This window comes from Cetorhinus maximus, chromosome 28 (genome assembly GCF_964194155.1).
Source record: "Cetorhinus maximus chromosome 28, sCetMax3.hap1.1, whole genome shotgun sequence".
NCBI lineage: Eukaryota > Metazoa > Chordata > Chondrichthyes > Lamniformes > Cetorhinidae > Cetorhinus > Cetorhinus maximus.
Window position 1 is genome coordinate 14,759,034 of NC_135906.1, and position 18,016 is coordinate 14,777,049.

General features: G+C 45.7%; 1 protein-coding gene across 4 annotated transcripts in view; it reads right to left on the reverse strand.

Annotated features, from left to right (window-relative positions):
• LOC144668820 (adhesion G protein-coupled receptor E3-like) overlaps window positions 1-18,016 on the reverse strand; it is a 57,425-nt gene that overhangs the window by 12,159 nt on the left and 27,250 nt on the right. For 3 of the 4 annotated variants that reach the window (XM_078531196.1, XM_078531197.1, XM_078531195.1), the window contains 5 exons: window positions 13,540-13,742; window positions 9,931-10,101; window positions 8,463-8,654; window positions 5,694-5,929; window positions 4,870-4,936 (listed from right to left, as the gene is read on the reverse strand). In XM_078531196.1, coding sequence (XP_078387322.1) covers window positions 4,870-4,936; window positions 5,694-5,929; window positions 8,463-8,654; window positions 9,931-10,101; window positions 13,540-13,742 — 869 coding nt within the window. The remainder of the gene's footprint in view (window positions 1-4,869; window positions 4,937-5,693; window positions 5,930-8,462; window positions 8,655-9,930; window positions 10,102-13,539; window positions 13,743-18,016) is intronic. The other variant, XM_078531198.1, reaches the window with a different exon arrangement.

An 18,016-nucleotide genomic window follows, 5' to 3' on the forward strand; every position in this document is an offset into this window, starting at 1 on the left:
CTGGTTTGATTACATGTTGAGGTTTACCTACTACCTGACATGTATGACACATTTTACAAAATTGCACTACGTCCTTATGAAGTCTTGGCCAGGTAAAATGCCTGTTTATCAATGCTTGGGTTTTCTGTATTCCTGTCATAGGGATTTCAAGTGCTACTCGCAATATCTCCTTACAATATTTGGGTGGTACCACTGTCTGATGAAGAACCGTCCATTCCTCATCTGCAGGTCTGTGAGGGTGTCTCCACTTCTTCAACAGAACTCCATTTTTATTGTAATAGCACTCTGGAACTCCTTCCGCCGCAGCTTCAGTGTGAGCTGATTGTACTAACTTGTTTAACTCTGGATTTGCTTTCTGAGCTTCAATTAATGAAGACCTGCCAAACACTTCCTTTGAATTATCCTCATCCTTAAAGAAAACTTTGGCTACTCTAACATCTGCTTGTGGTATTACTTTGGCCTCTGGTGATGGACTTTTTTATCCATTGCTCTGGTCGCCATACACGATGGAAAAACACCAGGAACTTTTCTTGTAACTGTTCCATCTCTTTAGCCTCTCAGACTTTCCGTAATTACGGGCAAAGCTATAACCGTCACTCCTGCCAAATCATTCCCCAGAAGTAAATCAACTCCATTCATGGGTAATTTCTTAGCTACTCCTACAACCACTGATCCAGACAACAAATCCCACTCCAATTGTGCTTTGTACAAAGAAACCGCGATATACTCTCCACTTATCTCGTTTACCAAAACTTTAGCTTTCATTGAACTCTTTGGAGGGAAAACTAGGTCCTTCTCCAGCAAAAGAGTTTGAGTAGCTCCTGTGTCCCTTAGTATAGTTATGGGTTTAGCTGCATCATTTGTTAAAAAAGGGGTTATCTTTCCTTTAGACAAAAACCTTACATATCTTTCACCTACCTTATTCACTTCACCTGCATTCACAGCAGCGTTTACCTCCAGACCCTTATTTGTAGTTAAAGCTACAATTTGATCCGTGGCATTTTCTTTTTGAGTTCCCTTTTCGGACTCACTCTTACAAACTCCAATAAGCTCCATGGGCTTCCCTTGCAACTTCCAGTATTCTGAATGAATGTGTCCCACTTTATTACAATGGAAGCACTTAGGCCTTGAGACTCACCTCCACCCTCAGTACCTTCCTTCCTGATCTGGGGAGGAGATCTCAAGGTATTCCCAGCTATCTATTCTTTACCGTGGCTACTTGCCTTCCTTTCACTCTCCCACTTTTCAAAATTATGGGGGTGATGGAAAAAAGGTTTAGTTTTATGGATCAGCTCATAATCATCAGCCATTGCTGCTGCCTGTCTAGCAGTTGCAACCCTTTGATCTTCAGCATGGGTTCTTATTACAGAACGTACAGAGTTTTTAAATTCTTCCAAGAGAATGGTCTCCCTGAGAACTTCATAGGTAGTTTTAACTCCTAATGCTCGCATCCACCTGTCAAAACTACTTTGCTTAATCCTTTCAAATTCAATGTAAGTTTGCCAAGGCTATTTCCTTAAATTTCAAAATTTTTGTTTGAATGCTTCAGGGACCAACTCATATGCACTCAAAATGGCCTTTTTCATCACACCATAAACCCTAGAAATCTCCTCTGACAGTGAAGCATAAATTTCCTGTGCTCTATCTGTCACTTTGCTCTGCATGGGCAGTGTCCAGTTTTCCTTTGGCCAGTTCATTTGTTTAGCTATCTTCTCAAATGAAATGAAGAATGCTTCAACATCCCTTTCTTCAAACCTTGGAAGAGCTTGCACAAATTTAAACATCTCCCCACTGGGTTCTGATCTGGAAATAAGTCTCACCCATTGGTGTCTCTTTATTAACTGTCAGCATTTTAAGCTGGAATTCTCTCTCTTTTTTCCTTCCTTCCTTTCTAACTTTGCCATTTCTAACTCCCTTTGAAATGTCCTTTCTCTTTCCTTTTCTGCTGCCTCTAGTTCCAATTTTTTTCATTTGCAACTGAAGTTGAGCCCATTCCAATGAACCATCCCTTGGAGAACTCAGTCTATCGGGTATTCTTTCCAATTTCAAATGCTGAGCCATCCCTTCGATTGTCTCTGCCTTCCTAGCTTTGGCAGGCAATCCTACTCTTAATTTACTTGACAATTCGATTAACCTGGCTTTTGGGATCCCTTGTAAAATCGTCAGGGACATCTCTTCCATTTGCAGGAAAGCATTATCAGTTTCCAGTGCCATCTTATTTTTGACAGCACAAACCTGGTCTTTCTTTTTCACTTTTATTACTTCCTAAATCTACACCCAAATTGTCGTTGTCTTTTGTTCCAAAATATCCCGGAGCTGAGCCCCCAAACTCTGTCACAACTCACTGGGGATAGTGGGCTGTAATATCAAGTCCCACTGTTCCCCGAGCCATGACAAATGTGAAAAGTTTAACCAAACCATCAGATAACCACAAAACCACTAATTCTACCTCACTGTTTAATTTAGGTTAACAGAATACGAGCACCAGGTTTGTAAACTTAATAAGTAAATAACTGTTTATTGAACAAACTGTTGTTAACCAGTGGCAAAAGAAAGAAATATGAACTGCTAATTTCTAACTCTATAACCTAAACTCTACCCCTTCTTAAATCCCTATATACACACACATACAAAACACATGAGACACACAAAACATGGATTTTAAGGGTGGGATAAAACGGTTCAATAGCACCAATTCTGGAGTACAGAATTTGATGGGTTGATTTTGATTGATATCTTCCAAATTCCTTTCAGTTCTTGTTGATGACACGAGGTGGTCTTCCAGCACTTTCAGTGTTTAGTTCACTGGTTGAGCACTTGACTTTCAATGTCTCCAACAGTGATTTTCCCCTTTGCCTCTTGTCAGGGCTTTTCAGAGAGAGAGAGAGCAGGTTATCGAGATATGAGGAGAAAAAGCCAGCTTGCTATTATTTTGGAATGACTGGAATCTTCCACACACAGGTGCAAGAGGTTTTACGTCTTTTCCCTTTCAGGCTAGGAGCTATTCTGTTGCACTGCCCTCACACAAAACCTGGTCACCTGGTTAGGAGCCAATTAAAATGTTGTTGCCAGACAGCTCCCCTGGTCCAGGACTCCTTTCCTGCACCATCCTGTCTTTCATGGCAAACTCTGTTCCAGGACTTCAGCATTGTATATATCTCTCATCCTGTTCCAGTGGACATGTCTTTCAAACTGCAGCCATTGTAATTTTAATCCATAGCCCAGCAGAAAATAAAAAGATATGCTCTTTACAACAGTCCAACAGAAATAAAAAGATATGTCCCTTACATTAGTTTCAAGTCCTCTCTACTGCCCTAGTTATACAATTTGTCAGAACACTGGTCCCTGCATGGTTCAAGGTGAAGGCTATGCCAATGGTACAGCTCCCACTTTCCTCAGTACTGGTGCCAGTGCCCTATGAGAAATCCATTTCTCCCATACCAGTCTTTGAGCCACGCATTCACCTCTCTAATCTTATTTACCCTACAACAATTTGCTTAAGGCTCAGGTAGAAATCCAGTGATTATTACCTTTGAGGTTCTGCTTTCTAATTTACCCTAGCTGCTCATACTTCCTATGCAGAACCTCTTTCCTAGCCTTATCAATGTTGTTGGTACCCATATAGACCACAACAAATGGATCCTCCCCCTCCTACTGCAAATTCCTCTCCAGCCCAGAGCAGCTGTCCCAAACCATACTGGTAATACAGCCATCTGGACTCTTGCTCTCAGCTACTGGGAACTGTGTTTACTCCCCTGACTATACTATCACATACAACCGTTACATTCCTATTTATGCACCCTGCTTGCATGGCTTCCTCTACCATGGTGCCATGGTCAGTTTGCTCATCCATCTTGCAGCTCCTGCTCTTATCTATACAGGCTGTAAGAACCTTGAACCAGTTGGACAATTGCAAAAGCTGAGGCTCCTCCACTTCTACCTTCTTGATCCCCTTACCTGCCTCACTCGTAGTCACACCCTCCTGTCCCTGAACACGAACCAAATCACTTGACCCTATCCTAAGGGGTGTAGCTGCCTTCTGGAACAAAGTGTCCAGGCAACTTTCCCCCTCCCTGACGCATTGTAATGTCTGTAGCTTGGCCTCCAGCTCATTGTCCCTGAGCTGAAGCTCCTCGAGCCACAGATATAGTCGCATACTGCAGATACATTCCCCCTGACCTTCCCCTGATGCATTGCAGTGTCTATAGCTTGGCCCTCAGTTCATTGACTCTGAGCTGAAGCTCCTTAAGCCACAGACACTTATTGCAAACATCTTTGCCCTGAACCACACAATTGTCCACCAGTAACCACACATACTGCAGCTGTAACACATGACACGCCCTGTCATCTTTATCAAGTATTAATAAATTTACTTATCTTAAGTACTGGTGCCAGTGCCCCATGAGAAACCCAGTTCTACCACACCAGTCCTTGAGCCATGCATTTATCTCTCTAATCTCATTTAACCTACAACAATTTGCTTAAGGCTCATGTAGAGCCTTACTTTACTTTCCTTATTAATTTACTATTAGTAAACCCCACTCCTACTATTAAGCTTTACAACTGCTAGTAAATCTTACTACTACTAATAAAATCTTACTAATAAATTACCTGAGTTTTGGAAGACTCTTATTCTTACTATTTCAATTAATGTTATAACTCACCGGATTAAAATTCCCTATTTTAGATAAGAGGAAAAGAGAAAATGCTCACAAAACAATCAATCACCTTCTCCGCTGTTATGTTGAACTTCAATTATTTTTGGAATGCTTTGAACCCATGGACTCAACTCTGCTCTAGTTATTCAATCTCTCGCCGCTGGAGAGGTCAGTCACCTTAGTGAATATAGTGAAAACACTGGAAACTTACCACAATCACAATGCAAACTGGCCCTTGGAAACTCCATCGAAATCCCGACTCTAGATTCAACCAGCAGCTACGAGAGCCAAAGAATTCATTACTGAATGTCAGTCAGCCATTTTTGAAGTGCAGTGTTGTAATGTAGGAAACACAGAGGCCAATGTGCGCACAGCAAGCTCCCACAAACACCAATGTGATATATGATCAGATAACCTGCTTTAACGAAATTGGTTGAGGGGATAACAGTTCTAGGTCATCAGAACTGGCTCTGCTTCATTCTCTCCTTTGGAGTCAGTGGAAATAAAACTCAGGCGAGGTGTGAAGGGGCTGCCGACTTGTCATCATCCGTTTTATGTTCATCGTACAAAGTCAAGGCTGCTCCAGTGGCCTTTCAGCAGGGCCACTAGACAATGAGCAGCAGTGGGAATTTGGGCTCACCGAAACTCTCTGCCCCCCCAAAAAACTGTTGATCGATAGACAATTGATAGATTTGTGTTAGGTAAGGGCATTAAAAAGATTTGGAGTCAAGGCTACAGTGAGACCACACCTGCAGCTCTCCGCACAGTTTTGGACTCCATTTTTAAAGAAGGATATACTTGCATTGGGGGACATACAGCGAAGGTTCACTGGATTGGTCCTTGGGATGAGAGGGGCATACTATGATGAGAGGCTGAGTGAACTGAGCCGATAGTCTCTGGAGTTTAGATGAATGAGAAGCACACAAGATTCTGAAGGGACTTGATAGGGCAGGCACTGCGGCATGATGGACTGAATGACCCCACCCTTCTGTGCTATTCAATTCTACGATGTTAACTAAATATAAAATTACTCACACTTTTTCTGATCCATAGCCACTGGGATGTATTGCTGCCGAGATTATTACTATCAATGCAGAAACAGCATAGCCAGAAGGATACAGGAATCTCTGCCTGATGACGTGTGTGCGAGTAAACACTTTGACTGTAAGATGTCTGCATGCAATGAAAAGCTGCAAGGCGTCCAGGAGCATCCAGGCAAAGACGGTTAGAAAAAGATAATGTAAACATCCTGCAACCAGGGCACAAATTATCTGAAGAAAATATCAGAGCAGTTGGTTAGTTTTCAAAATAAAGACACAGAGTGACAAAGATAGCCTGAAACACACAGCGACACAGGAAGAAATCCATAGAGATAAACACACAGGCAGAGATAAGGGCAGAGATACACAGAAGCACAAAGACAGAAAGACACAGAGATAAACATGCAGGCAGACATAAAGGCAAAGATACACAGACAGAAACGCACAGACAGAAAGACGCAGAGATAAACACACAGGCAGACACACAGACAGGCACACAGGGACACACAGACATATAGAGCGACACAGGCAGGGGCACCCATACAGACACAGAGAGAACACCCACATACAGGCACACAGACTAGTAGACATGGGCAGAGACTTACAAGCACAGACACAAACACAGGCAGAGACACAGACAGACATGGGCAAGGGCATACAACAACTAAAGCCACACACACAGGCAGGGGCATATAGACAGACACACAAAGGTAGGCACAGACACACAGAGAGACAGGGGGTAACAGAGGGGTTTTGTGAAATATCCAACTCCATGGCCTGGGCTGAAATTTTGTTCATAATGATGAGATAGCTGTCTGTTGGCTGTAAAGATCGTAGCACTTTCAGCAGGGCCTCAATCTGGTATTAAATGGCTAATCTTAGAGAAGCCACGGGAGGACAGTGGGGGAAATGGGAGGTCACACTGGTGAGTGATGCCTTCCCAAGGTTAGGCTGGATCGTATTGTGGGAGCTTTACTCTGTATCTGACTGTACACCTCAACCAGGGGCTGGAAGGCTTCTGGCTATTCCGCCTGGAGTTGTGCAGGGTTGAGGCTGAGAATGAGGGAAATGTGGGGCACTGTGGACAGATTAGGGTTGGCTTCCACACCCAAGCTCAATTAGGACCAAGTCCTGAGCTGCTGTGGGGAGGGTGGTGTGAAGACCCATGAATTAGCTTCCACTGGAGGCTCCACTGGCTCTACACAGTGGGGCATTTTGGGGCAAAAACTGCCAAACGCCTACAAGGCAGCTGATAAGCCAATCCTCAGGGTGTTTTTCTGTCCCTTTAAATGCCTGACAGCCTCTTGTGGGAATGAAGCACTAGTGGAAATCTGTGACTGAGCAATGGCTGGGTACCCTTTTGGTGACAAGAATCCCATTTGAAGTCCACCATGGATATGAAATGAAAAAGTGCCCAATCCCCCAGCACCTGTTTTTGACATGTATAAAAATATAAGCAGGGCCAGGGCTCTGGGAAAACCCTCACAAGTCTATATCTTCCTTGCAGCAAGGGAGGCAAGGCCACAGGGAATGTTAATCCAGTTCTTCAATCGCGCCTTGCAGACCTGCGATCCCCACCACCTAGAAGGACAAGAGCAACAGATCCATGGGAAGTCCATCGCCTGCAAGTTCCCCTCCAAGCCACACAGCATCTTGGCATGGAAATATATCACCGTTCCTTCACTGTCACTGGGTCAAAATCCTGGAACTCCCTCCCTAACTGCACTGTGGGTGTACCTACACCACATGGACTGCAGCGGTTCAGGAAGGCAGCTCACCACCACCTTCTCAGGGGCAACTAGGGATGGGCCACAAACGTTGGCCTTATCAGTGAAGCTCACACCCCATGAATGAATAAAAAAAAGAGTCAGGGCCAGAGTGAACCAGCCCTATAGTAGCTGGCTCTGGAATGAGATTGGCTGGATTGGGAGTGGTTCATCTGAGGAATTAGAGACGAAGATTAAAAATGTTAATTTTGGAAAATCCTGTTCAATGTGTTATTGGGCATCAACTGGTGGATAGATGAAGTTGTGGTGGCCTAGACAAATAGGGAACCCACTTAGTACTGAAAGGGTTAATGGAGAAATTGAATTAAGTGCTTAGGCCTAAGAGAAAAATACTGCAACCTTGAAGAACAATAGCATCTTGTCTGACTACTGTAGGATGAGCCCTGAGACATTCCTTGTGTCTCTCTCTCGGGCCGAATGTAATCAAAGTTGTGATAACCAAGTGTGTACGCACCGCACCTGTTGTGTAGCAATAGAAATTAACTAAAACATGGATTGGTCAGTTAATGTATGCAAATAAGTGGATTGAGATGTGCAAAATTTACTGATTGGTTGTAAAATGCTTTTAAGCAAGTCTCTGTGTATTCTGCTTTGAGACGGTACAATAGCTCTCGTTGTATTGTTCTCCCTTGTGCACAAGTAATAAATGGGGTTTCTGTGATGCCTTGGTGTGATTAATCTCCGACAAAGTAACACTGGAGGATTATAAAGGATAGGCCTACATGTAGTGTTAGAGGATCTGTAATGCTTGGAACTCATGAAGCTGAAGAATGGAGACTGACGATCGTAGGGAACAGACCTCATGGAAGGTCAAATCAAAGACAGTGACTTGATATCTATGATGGTCTGAATGAGATGAGTGGACAGCTCAGGGAGCTAGCAGAGCGGGAGATTGACCGTGAGGCTCTGTGACATCCATGGCACGTCTGGTTCTGCTGCCTGATTGAGGAATACAGTCTACAGATTGGTTTTCTCACCTTGTGTCTTACATGGGTTCCTGTCAGGAAGAGGAGCTGCGCCAGGAAGAGGTTCACACTCAGGTGCTTGTGCACGGTGGTGTTGGAATTTTGGATTGAGCGGCACTTGACGAACACAACAATTGAGGCCAAAAGGCACAGTAGGGATATGATGAGACCGACAGAGGTGATTATCATCATGGACAAGTCATCCTGCAGTGAGGACAAAGAGGGAATCACATCCAGGTAAAGCACGCTTGGCAACCGCTGTTTGGCAGGCCTATCACAGAAGTGCATTGAATGTACAGTACAGAAACAGGCAATTCAGCCCAACTGGCCCCTCATGATGTTTATGCTCCACACGAGCCTCCCTCACCTTTCTTCATCTCATTCTATCAACATAATCTTCTATTCCTTTCTCTTAATGTGTTTATCTTGACTCCCCTAAAATGTGTCTATGCCATTTACCTGCACCACTCCCCCTGGTAGCAAGTTCTGCATTCTAATCACTCTTTGTTTTAAAATGCTTCTCCTGAATTCCCTGTTGAATTTAATCAACTGGCGGTCTTGTGGTGCATTGTCCTGAGCTTTGAACCAGAAACTCTGAGTTTGAATCCCATCCCAAGACTTGACGGCCATGGAAGGTGCATTCACAATTTGGCCAAACAGGTTGATTGTCAACCTGGGAAGAGGAAAAAAAATCCTTCCAACACACCTATGGCAGGGAGTAGGAATGGGAGAGTTTCCTGGCCAGCCAGAACCGCGTGGTAGCTGCAGTGCAACAGCTTCCCCATGTTAACAGACTCCACCCATGGGCTGTGGCAAGTGTCCTCCTCACTTTGAGGGGACTGGCAGGGAGGGAGGAATTGAATTTAATTATAAAATATCACCTTCTACTTGTGGACTTAGTTTTGGATTCCACCCCACCCCACCCCGCCCCCCAACATTGGATGGCATGACCTGTACCAGGCATGGTGACAGATTGGATGGCACTGTAAGCAGCAGCCAGAGCCAGTCATGGTATGTGACATTATGGTTGTGACATTAATCTCGGTGGATCGCATCACACAGTGATAGGAAATCAGCAGCTTGTTTCACGCTTTGTTCAGCTTATATTTTCATTGATTCTAATAAAGGCCAATGTCGTTCATTCTGGGATAAATATCGATGTTTGGGATAACTCCCCAGCTCTACTTCGAAAAAGTGCCATGGTGTCTTTTACTTCCACCTGACGGGGCAGATGGGGTTTAACATCTTATCTGAAAGACGGCACCCCGGACAGTGCAGCACTCCCTCAATACCCCACTGGCACTATCGGTCTAGATTTCCTGTTCAAGTCTCTGCAGCAGGATTTGAACCCACAACTTTCTGACTCAGAGGCAAGAGAGTGCTGCCGACTGAGTCCTGGGATGAACAAGAGAACCCCTGTGTTTACGGAAGCTGAGTGTGTTTACCTCCCTCTTTGACACAAGTTTGAGCCAAGTTTTACCTCTATCTCAACTGATGCCATTAAAATAGCAAAGCTCGTCAGATGGTTGCATTGGCACATTACATGGGTTTGATTGGAACCAAACACTATGCAGCCCTCGGAGGACCAGAAACTATCCACTGCTGTTGTCTTCCAGTAGACGCACTCTACCTTCTCGTTGGCTTTCTTACCCTGCACGCAAGAATAAACTCTGTTAAACAGCATCAAAAACACCCATCTCCCACAACCAGTTTAAACATTCCCAACTCTCTGAACTGTGTCAGTCCAGAAAATATTCAGTCAGTGCATTCTTTATGGTCCATGCCTTGCATAGGAACCTTCTGTAGAGAAGAAATTAGACAGAAAAACGCACTTAGCGCCATTGTAGGAGCACCATCACCAAATGCTCTCTCCGCACTGTCCCATCGAACACTCCCAGGGCATGTACAGCACGGGATTAGATACAGAGTAAAGCTCCCTGTACAGTATCCCATCAAACACTTCCAGGACAGGTACAGCATGGGTTAGATATGGAGTAAAGCTCCCTCCACACTGTTCCATCAAACACTCCCAGGGCAGGTACAGCGGAGATTAGATACAGAGTAAAGCTCCTTCTACATGGTCCCATCAAACGCTCCCAGGACAGGTACAGCACACGGTTAGATACAGAGTAAAGCTCCCTCTGCACTGTCCCATCAAACACTCCCAGGACAGGTACAGCACACGGTTAGATACAGAGTAAAGCTCCCTCTGCACTGTCCCATCAAACACTCCCAGGACAGGTATAGCAGAAGGTTGGATACAGAGTAAAGCTCCCTCCACACTGTCCCCACCAAAAACTCCCAGGGCAGTTACAGCACGGGGCTAGAAACAGAGTAACGCTCGCTCTACACTGGCCCCATCAAACACTCCCAGGACAGGTAAAGCACAGAGTTTGATACAGAACAAAGTTCCCTCTACACTGTCCCCATCAAAGATCCCCAGGACAGGTACAGCACGGGGTTAGATATAGAGTAAAGCAACCTCTGCACTGTATCAATAATGTGAGTTTCCTTTGGTCACTATTTCTGGTAAAACAATGATGGGATTCTAAAAGAATGCATTGCACAACTTCACTAGAAAAGGCGACCAGGCAAGTTTTCCTCTGATGTGCCTGAATGCCAATGTCCAGTGATCATCCCAATTCCCCAGTGTACGAATGTTCCATTTTCCCTGTCAGGCACACTTGTTCCCTCTCTGAATGACTGTGAATTGGGAGGCAGTTTTGTGACCCATGTCTAGGATGAACTAACTTGTAACTCAGAGATAAAAACAAAAACAGAATTACCTGGAAAAACTCAGCAGGTCTGGCAGCATCGGTGGAGAAGAAAAGAGTCGACGTTTCGAGTCCTCACGACCCTTCAACAGAACTGAGTATAGTTAGGAGAGGGGTGAAATATAAGCTGGTTTAAGGTGGGCGGGGGGAGAGAGAAGTTGAGGTGGGGGGTGGTGGGGGGCGGGGTTGGGGGGGTGGGGGTGGTTGTAGGGGCAAGCAAGCAGTGAAAGGAGCAGATAATCAAAAGATGTCACAGACAAAAAGATCAAAGAGGTGTTGAAGGTGGTGATATTATCTAAGAAAAGTGCTAATTAAGAATGGATGACAGGACACTCAAGGTACAGCTCTAGTGGGGGTGGGGTGGAAAGACTGACAAGGTATTAGTTGTAGATTTTAAAATAATGGAAATAGAAATAGGTGGGAAAAGAAAAATCTATATAAATTATTGAAAAAAACAAAAGGGAGGGGGAAGAAATGGGGTGGGGATGTGGGGTGGGAGTTTAAGATCTAAAATTGTTGAATTCAATATTCAGCCCGGAAGGCTGTAAAGTGCCTAGTCGGAAGATGAGGTGCTGTTCCTCCAGTTTGCGTTGGGCTTCACTGGAACAATACAGCAAGCCAAGGACAGACATGTGGGCAAGAGAGCAGGGTGGAGTGTTAAAATGGCAAGCGACAGGGAGGTTTGGGTCTTTCTTGCAGACAGACCGCAGGTGTTCTGCAAAGCGGTCGCCCAGTTTGCGTTTGGTCTCTCCAATGTAGAGGAGACCGCATTGGGAGCAACGAATGCAGTAGACTAAGTTAGGGGAAATGCAAGTGAAATGCTGCTTCACTTGAAAGGAGTGTTTGGGCCCTTGGACAGTGAGGAGAGAGGAAGTGAAGGGGCAGGTGTTGCATCTTCTGCGTGGGCATGGGGAGGTGCCATAAGTAGGGGTTGAGGAGTAGGGGGTGATGAAGGAGTGGACCCGGGTGTCCCGGAGGGAACGATCCCTACGGAATGCCGCCAGGGGGGGTGAAGGGAAGATGTGTTTGGTGGTGGCATCATGCTGGAGTTGGCGGAAATGGCGGAGGATGATCCTTTGAATGCGGAGGCTGGTGGAATGATAAGTGAAGACAAGGGCGACCCTATCATATTTCTGGGAGGGAGGAGAAGGCGTGAGGGCGGATGCGCGGGAGATGGGCCGGACACGGTTGAGGGCCCTGTCAACGACCGTGGGTGGAAAACCTCGGTTAAGGAAGAAGGAGGACATGTCAGAGGAACTGTTTTTGAAGGTACTTGTAACTCAATTCACATTGGGATGTCACAACTGGCTCGAGTTGAAATCGGGCTCAGACCTCACCAATCTCCCATTCTTTACTGAAATAAAAGCAAAAATACGGCAGATGCTGGAAATCTAAAATAAAAACAGAAAGTGCTGGAAATGCTCAGCAGGTCTGGCAGCATCTGTGGAGAGTTAACGTTTCCAGTCGAACCTGACCCTTGTTCTGAACTGGAGAATTTCTGATGAAAAGTCATATCGGACTCGAAACATTGGGTGGAATTTTACTCCAGAGCGATTTTACAGTCCTGCCGAAGTCAATGGAGTTTAAAATGGCTCGCAGCACTCTACAGCCCCATCCTCGCCTCGGCGGGGCCGAAACATTCTGGCCATTAACTCTGTTTCTCTCTCCACAGGAGCCCTGAGACCTGCTGAGTATTTCCAGCGCTTTCCCATTCTTTACATTGAGCGTCAGAGGTTCTTTGCTTTTGTCAGATGTCACGGTCAAACATGATCATATCGTCAGCACCTATTTGATGCATGGACACTTTCCAATAATTAATTACTGGACAGTGATTGAGTGCAGTAACCCTTCCTGATCTTTTCCCTCTTGTTTTCAAATCCGTCCATGGCCTTACCCCTTCCTATCTCTGTAATCTCCTCCAGCCCCACAACCCTCCGAGATCTCTGCATCCCTCTAATTCAGGCCTCTTGTGCAGTCCCAATTTAAATTGCTCCGGTTATTGCCCATCTCTAATTGCCCTTGAGAAGGTGGTGGTGAGCTCCCTTCTTGAATCGCTGCAGTCCATGTGGTGTAGGTACACCCCCAGTGCTGTTAGCGAGGGAGTTCCAGGATTTTGATCCAGTGACAGTAAAGGAACGGCGATATAGTTCCAAGTCAGGACTTGTAGGAGATCCGTCAGACCTAGTTCCGGGCTAGGATTTTTATGTTCTCGGATCAGCATTAAAGTCATTATTCCGAGTTCTGACTGCCATTTCCCAATTAAACTATGAAAAAGCAATTAAGGTTGGAAAAGCTCCAAAGTTTGATTTACAAACCTGGTTGAGTTTCAGTGTAAAATTGACCTTCTCCGCCAGTTCATGTCTGGCTGCTTTGTTGCTGATTGTGGCTGCTATCACCCTGGAGTTTAATTGGACAGTCCTCTCAGTTTTATGGGCTTGTCCATTCCCTTCTCCATATATCTTGCCGTTCAAAATGGATTCCATGTTGTTGAATACGAGCAAGGAAACTGCAGCAAACTCTGGCAGAGCATAACGGTTTGGATATTAATGAATATGAAGACATTCATGGCTATACATCCAAGTCTACAGCACATTGGCCCATATCTTCCGGTTTCTGCATTGTCGGAGACCGGACATACCCCCTTAGATGTGCTATGGGACCCCTTGGAAGTCCCAATGCACTGACTCCGTGAGAATTGCTCGGGAAGCTTGAACTTCCGATGGGCAATTCCCCGTTCCCTGTGACTCTCCAAAAAGGTTTCCAACTCTGAGCGAGAGTCAGTGCGTTTGGACGGTTCCGGCTTACTTACCTGAATAGTTACCCAGGAAATGTTAGGCAGAAAAACCCTAATCTAACTCCTCGGTAAGTACACAACTGACCCCCCTGCCCACCGGCTACCCCTAACTAACCCCCTGATCCCACAACTCCTGCCGACCCAACCCAACCCGACCTGACCTCACCACCCTACCCAGCTGCCACCCTACCCTCTTACCCACTTATGTCACCCGCCCTACAACACTCATTCACTAACACACTGGAAAGCTGTTTAAATGGCCCAAAGCTTTTCATTGTGTTAGTGAACCATTACCAAAATTGCTGAACAAAGAGACGCGTTGTCAAAGCTTTTCGTCTTGCACTCATCAGGCCAAAACACAAGAATAGCAAATTGTAAAGCGTGCAACAATTTATACAATGTCAGAAGATGAATTGTTGTTCCCTTTACATTTGGTGTTCTTGTGAATTGTCTCTTTATTCAGCAATACTCAAGTTCTGTACTTCCAAACGACCATTTAATTACCAGAATACGGCAGCATGTGCTGTAAAATAGGGGCGTGACTTCTGCGCCATTTCGCTTCTCTGATGTCTCCGAGGTTTCCTATGCTGAGCTCTGCGGGATCCTCCATCGGAAGATTGGCCAGAAAATACGCACAAGGCCGCCATTTTACAATCATTTCAGACCACAAACCATTGCTAGGATTGTTTAGTGAGGACAAGGCTATACCACCCATAGCCTCAGCAAGAATACAACGATGGGCTTTAATTCTGGCAGCATACGAATACACTTTCATACATAGGCCTGGCAATCAAACCACAAACGCCGATGCCCTTAGTCGTTTGCTTTTACAAGAAAATGATGAGCACATCCCAGTTCCACAGGAACTTGTTTTACTGGTAAATTTCTTAGATTCCTCGCCAGTGTGCGCGGGATAGATCAGAGACTGGACAAGTTGGGACCCAGTCCTATCTCAAGTACGAGAACAAGTACTACATCGTTGGTCACAGGGGCCCGCATCTGATGAAATGAAATTATGCTCCAACAGAAGACATGAAATAACCAGCCAGGATGGCATCTTATTGTGGGGAGCACGAGTGATAGTTCCTCCAAAGGGAAGGGAGCCACTTTTAATTGAACTACACGGTGCCCATCCAGGAATTTCCCGAGTGAAGACCATAGCAAGTGACTATCTATGGTGGCCAGGGATGGATGGCGAAATAGAGAGTTTAGTAAAGCACTGTGGGCAATGTCAGCAACTGCAAAAGTTGCCAGCGACAGCTCCATTACACCCATGGGAGTGGCCAGGTAGACCCTGGATGTGGTTACACATTGACTATGTTGGACCTTTCCTGGGAACAATGTTTCTGCTTATTGTCGATGCCCATTGAAAATGGCTGGGCGTACAATTGAATGTTGGACGCTACAATTGAGAAACAATGTCAGAGTTTTGCCGTTCACAGACTACCAGAAGTAGTCATTTCTGATAATGGCACAGCATTTACAAGTGCTGAGTTTCAACAGTTTATCAGCCTCAACGGTGTCACTCATGTAAAAACTGCACCGTACCACCCTCCCTCAAATGGACTGGCCAAAAGGGTGATTCAAATGCTCAAGGCTGGCATGAAAAAGCTAACTGGCGATTCCTTGGCAACCAAGTTAGCACGCTTTCTTTTTCATTATAGGACTAGCCCTCACACAACAACACGTGTTATACCTACGGAGTTATTGTTGAAACGCTGTCTCAGGATGAGATTGAGCTTAACAATGCCGAATTTAGAGGGGAAGGTGGAAAGGAGTCAGGGGAAGTCAGAAAGCTAGACACGAGTAGCATAGTCATGAGAGGAAATTTACTGTGGGAGAGCCAGTATACATGAAGAACTTTGGCGACGGACCAAAGTGGTTACCGGGTGAAATAAGTGCGGTGACTGGGCCTCCATCTTACCACGTGGAGGTGGAAGGCCGGATTATCCGTAAACATGCGGACCATTTAAGGAAGAGAGAGACAAATCACCAAGATTTGGTTCCACCAGTGATCATGACTGGGTCTTCCTTTCCTGTTGAGGATATTCAACCCAGGATTGACATATCTGATGTTCCTATAAGAGTTGAGGATACAGAACTGCAAGTGCCCACCAAAGCACCTGATGTTCAGGCAACTCTGGAAAAAGAGGTTCCTGACAAAAAAATCTGAAGTTGTGGAGCTGTGACATTCCACATGTACCAGGAAACCACCTGGAAGACTGAACTTGTAAATTCCTTAACAAAAACAGAATTACCTGGAAAAACTCAGCAGGTCTGGCAGCATCGGTGGAGAAGAAATCAGTTAACGTTTTGGGTCTTCATGACCCTTCGGCAGAACTGAGTATAGTTAGGAGAGGGGTGAAATATAAGCTGGTCTAAGGTGGGGGGGCGGGGGGGAGAGAGAAGTTGAGGGTGGGGTGATTGTGGGGATAAGCAAGCAGTGATAGGAGCAGATAATCAAAAGATGTCACAGACAAAAGGATCAAAGAGGTGTTGAAGGTGGTGATATTGTCTGAGAAAAGTGCTAATTAAGAATGGAAGACAGGACACTCAAGGTACAGCTCTAGTGGGGGTGGGGTGGAAAGACTAAAAAAGTTTTAGTTTTAGATTTAAAAATAATGGAAATAGGTGGGAAAAGAAGAATCTATATAAATTATTGAAAAAAAAAGGGAGGGGGGAGAAACGGGGTGGGGATGGGGGTAGGGGGAGTTTAAGATCTAAAGTTGTTGAATTCAATAATCAGCCCGGAAGGCTGTAAAGTGCCTAGTCGGAAGATGAGGTGCTGTTCCTCCAGTTTGCGTTGGGCTTCACTGGAACAATGCAGCAAGCCAAGGACAGACATGTGGGCAAGAGAACAGGGTGGAGTGTTAAAATGGCAAGTGACAGGGAGGTTTCGGTCTTTCTTGCGGACAGACCGCAGGTGTTCTGCAAAGCGGTCGCCCAGTTTGTGTTTGGTCTCTCCAATGTAGAGGAGACCGCATTGGGAGCAACGAATGCAGTAGACTAAGTTAGGGGAAATGCAAGTGAAATGCTGCTTCACTTGAAAGGAGTGTTTGGGCCCTTGAACGGTGAGGAGAGAGGAAGTGAAGGGGCAGGTGTTGCATCTTCTGCGTGGGCATGGGGAGGTGCCATAGGTGGGGGTTGAGGAGTAGGGGGTGATGGAGGAGTGGACCAGGGTGTCCCGGAGGGAACGATCCCTACGGAATGCCTTCAGGGGGGGTGAAGGGAAGATGTGTTTGGTGGTGGCATCATGCTGGAGTTGGCGGAAATGGCGGAGGATGATCCTTTGAATGCGGAGGCTGGTGGGGTGATAAGTGAGGACAAGGGGGACCCTATCATGTTTCTGGGAAGGAGGAGAAGGCGTGAGGGAGGATGCGTGGGATATGGGCCGGACACGGTTGAGGGCCCTGTCAACGACCGTGGGTGGAAAACCTCGGTTAAGGGAGAAGGAGGACATGTCAGAGGAACTGTTTTTGAAGGTAGCGTCATCAGAACAGATGCGACGGAGGCGGAGGAATTGAGAGAATGGGATGGAGTCTTTACAGGAAGCGGGGTGTGAGGAGCTGTAGTCGAGGTAGCTGTGGGAGTCGGTAGGCTTGTAATGGATATTGGTGGACAGTCTATCATCAGAAATTGAGACAGAGAGGTCAAGGAAGGGAAGAGAAGTGTCAGAGATGGACCATGTGAAAATGATGGAGGGGTGGAGATTGGAAGCAAAATTAATAAATTTTTCCAGGTTCCGACGAGAGCATGAAGCAGCACCGAAGTAATCATCGATGTACCGGAGAAAGAGTTGTGGGAGGGGGCCGGAGTAGGACTGGAACAAGGAATGTTCCACATACCCCATAAAGAGACAGGCATAACTGGGGCCCATGCGGGTACCCATAGCCACACCTTTTATTTGGAGGAAGTGAGAGGAGTTAAAGGAGAAATTGTTCAGTGTGAGAACAAATTCAGCCAGACGGAGATTCCTTACTCAGTGTAAATATTTTGTT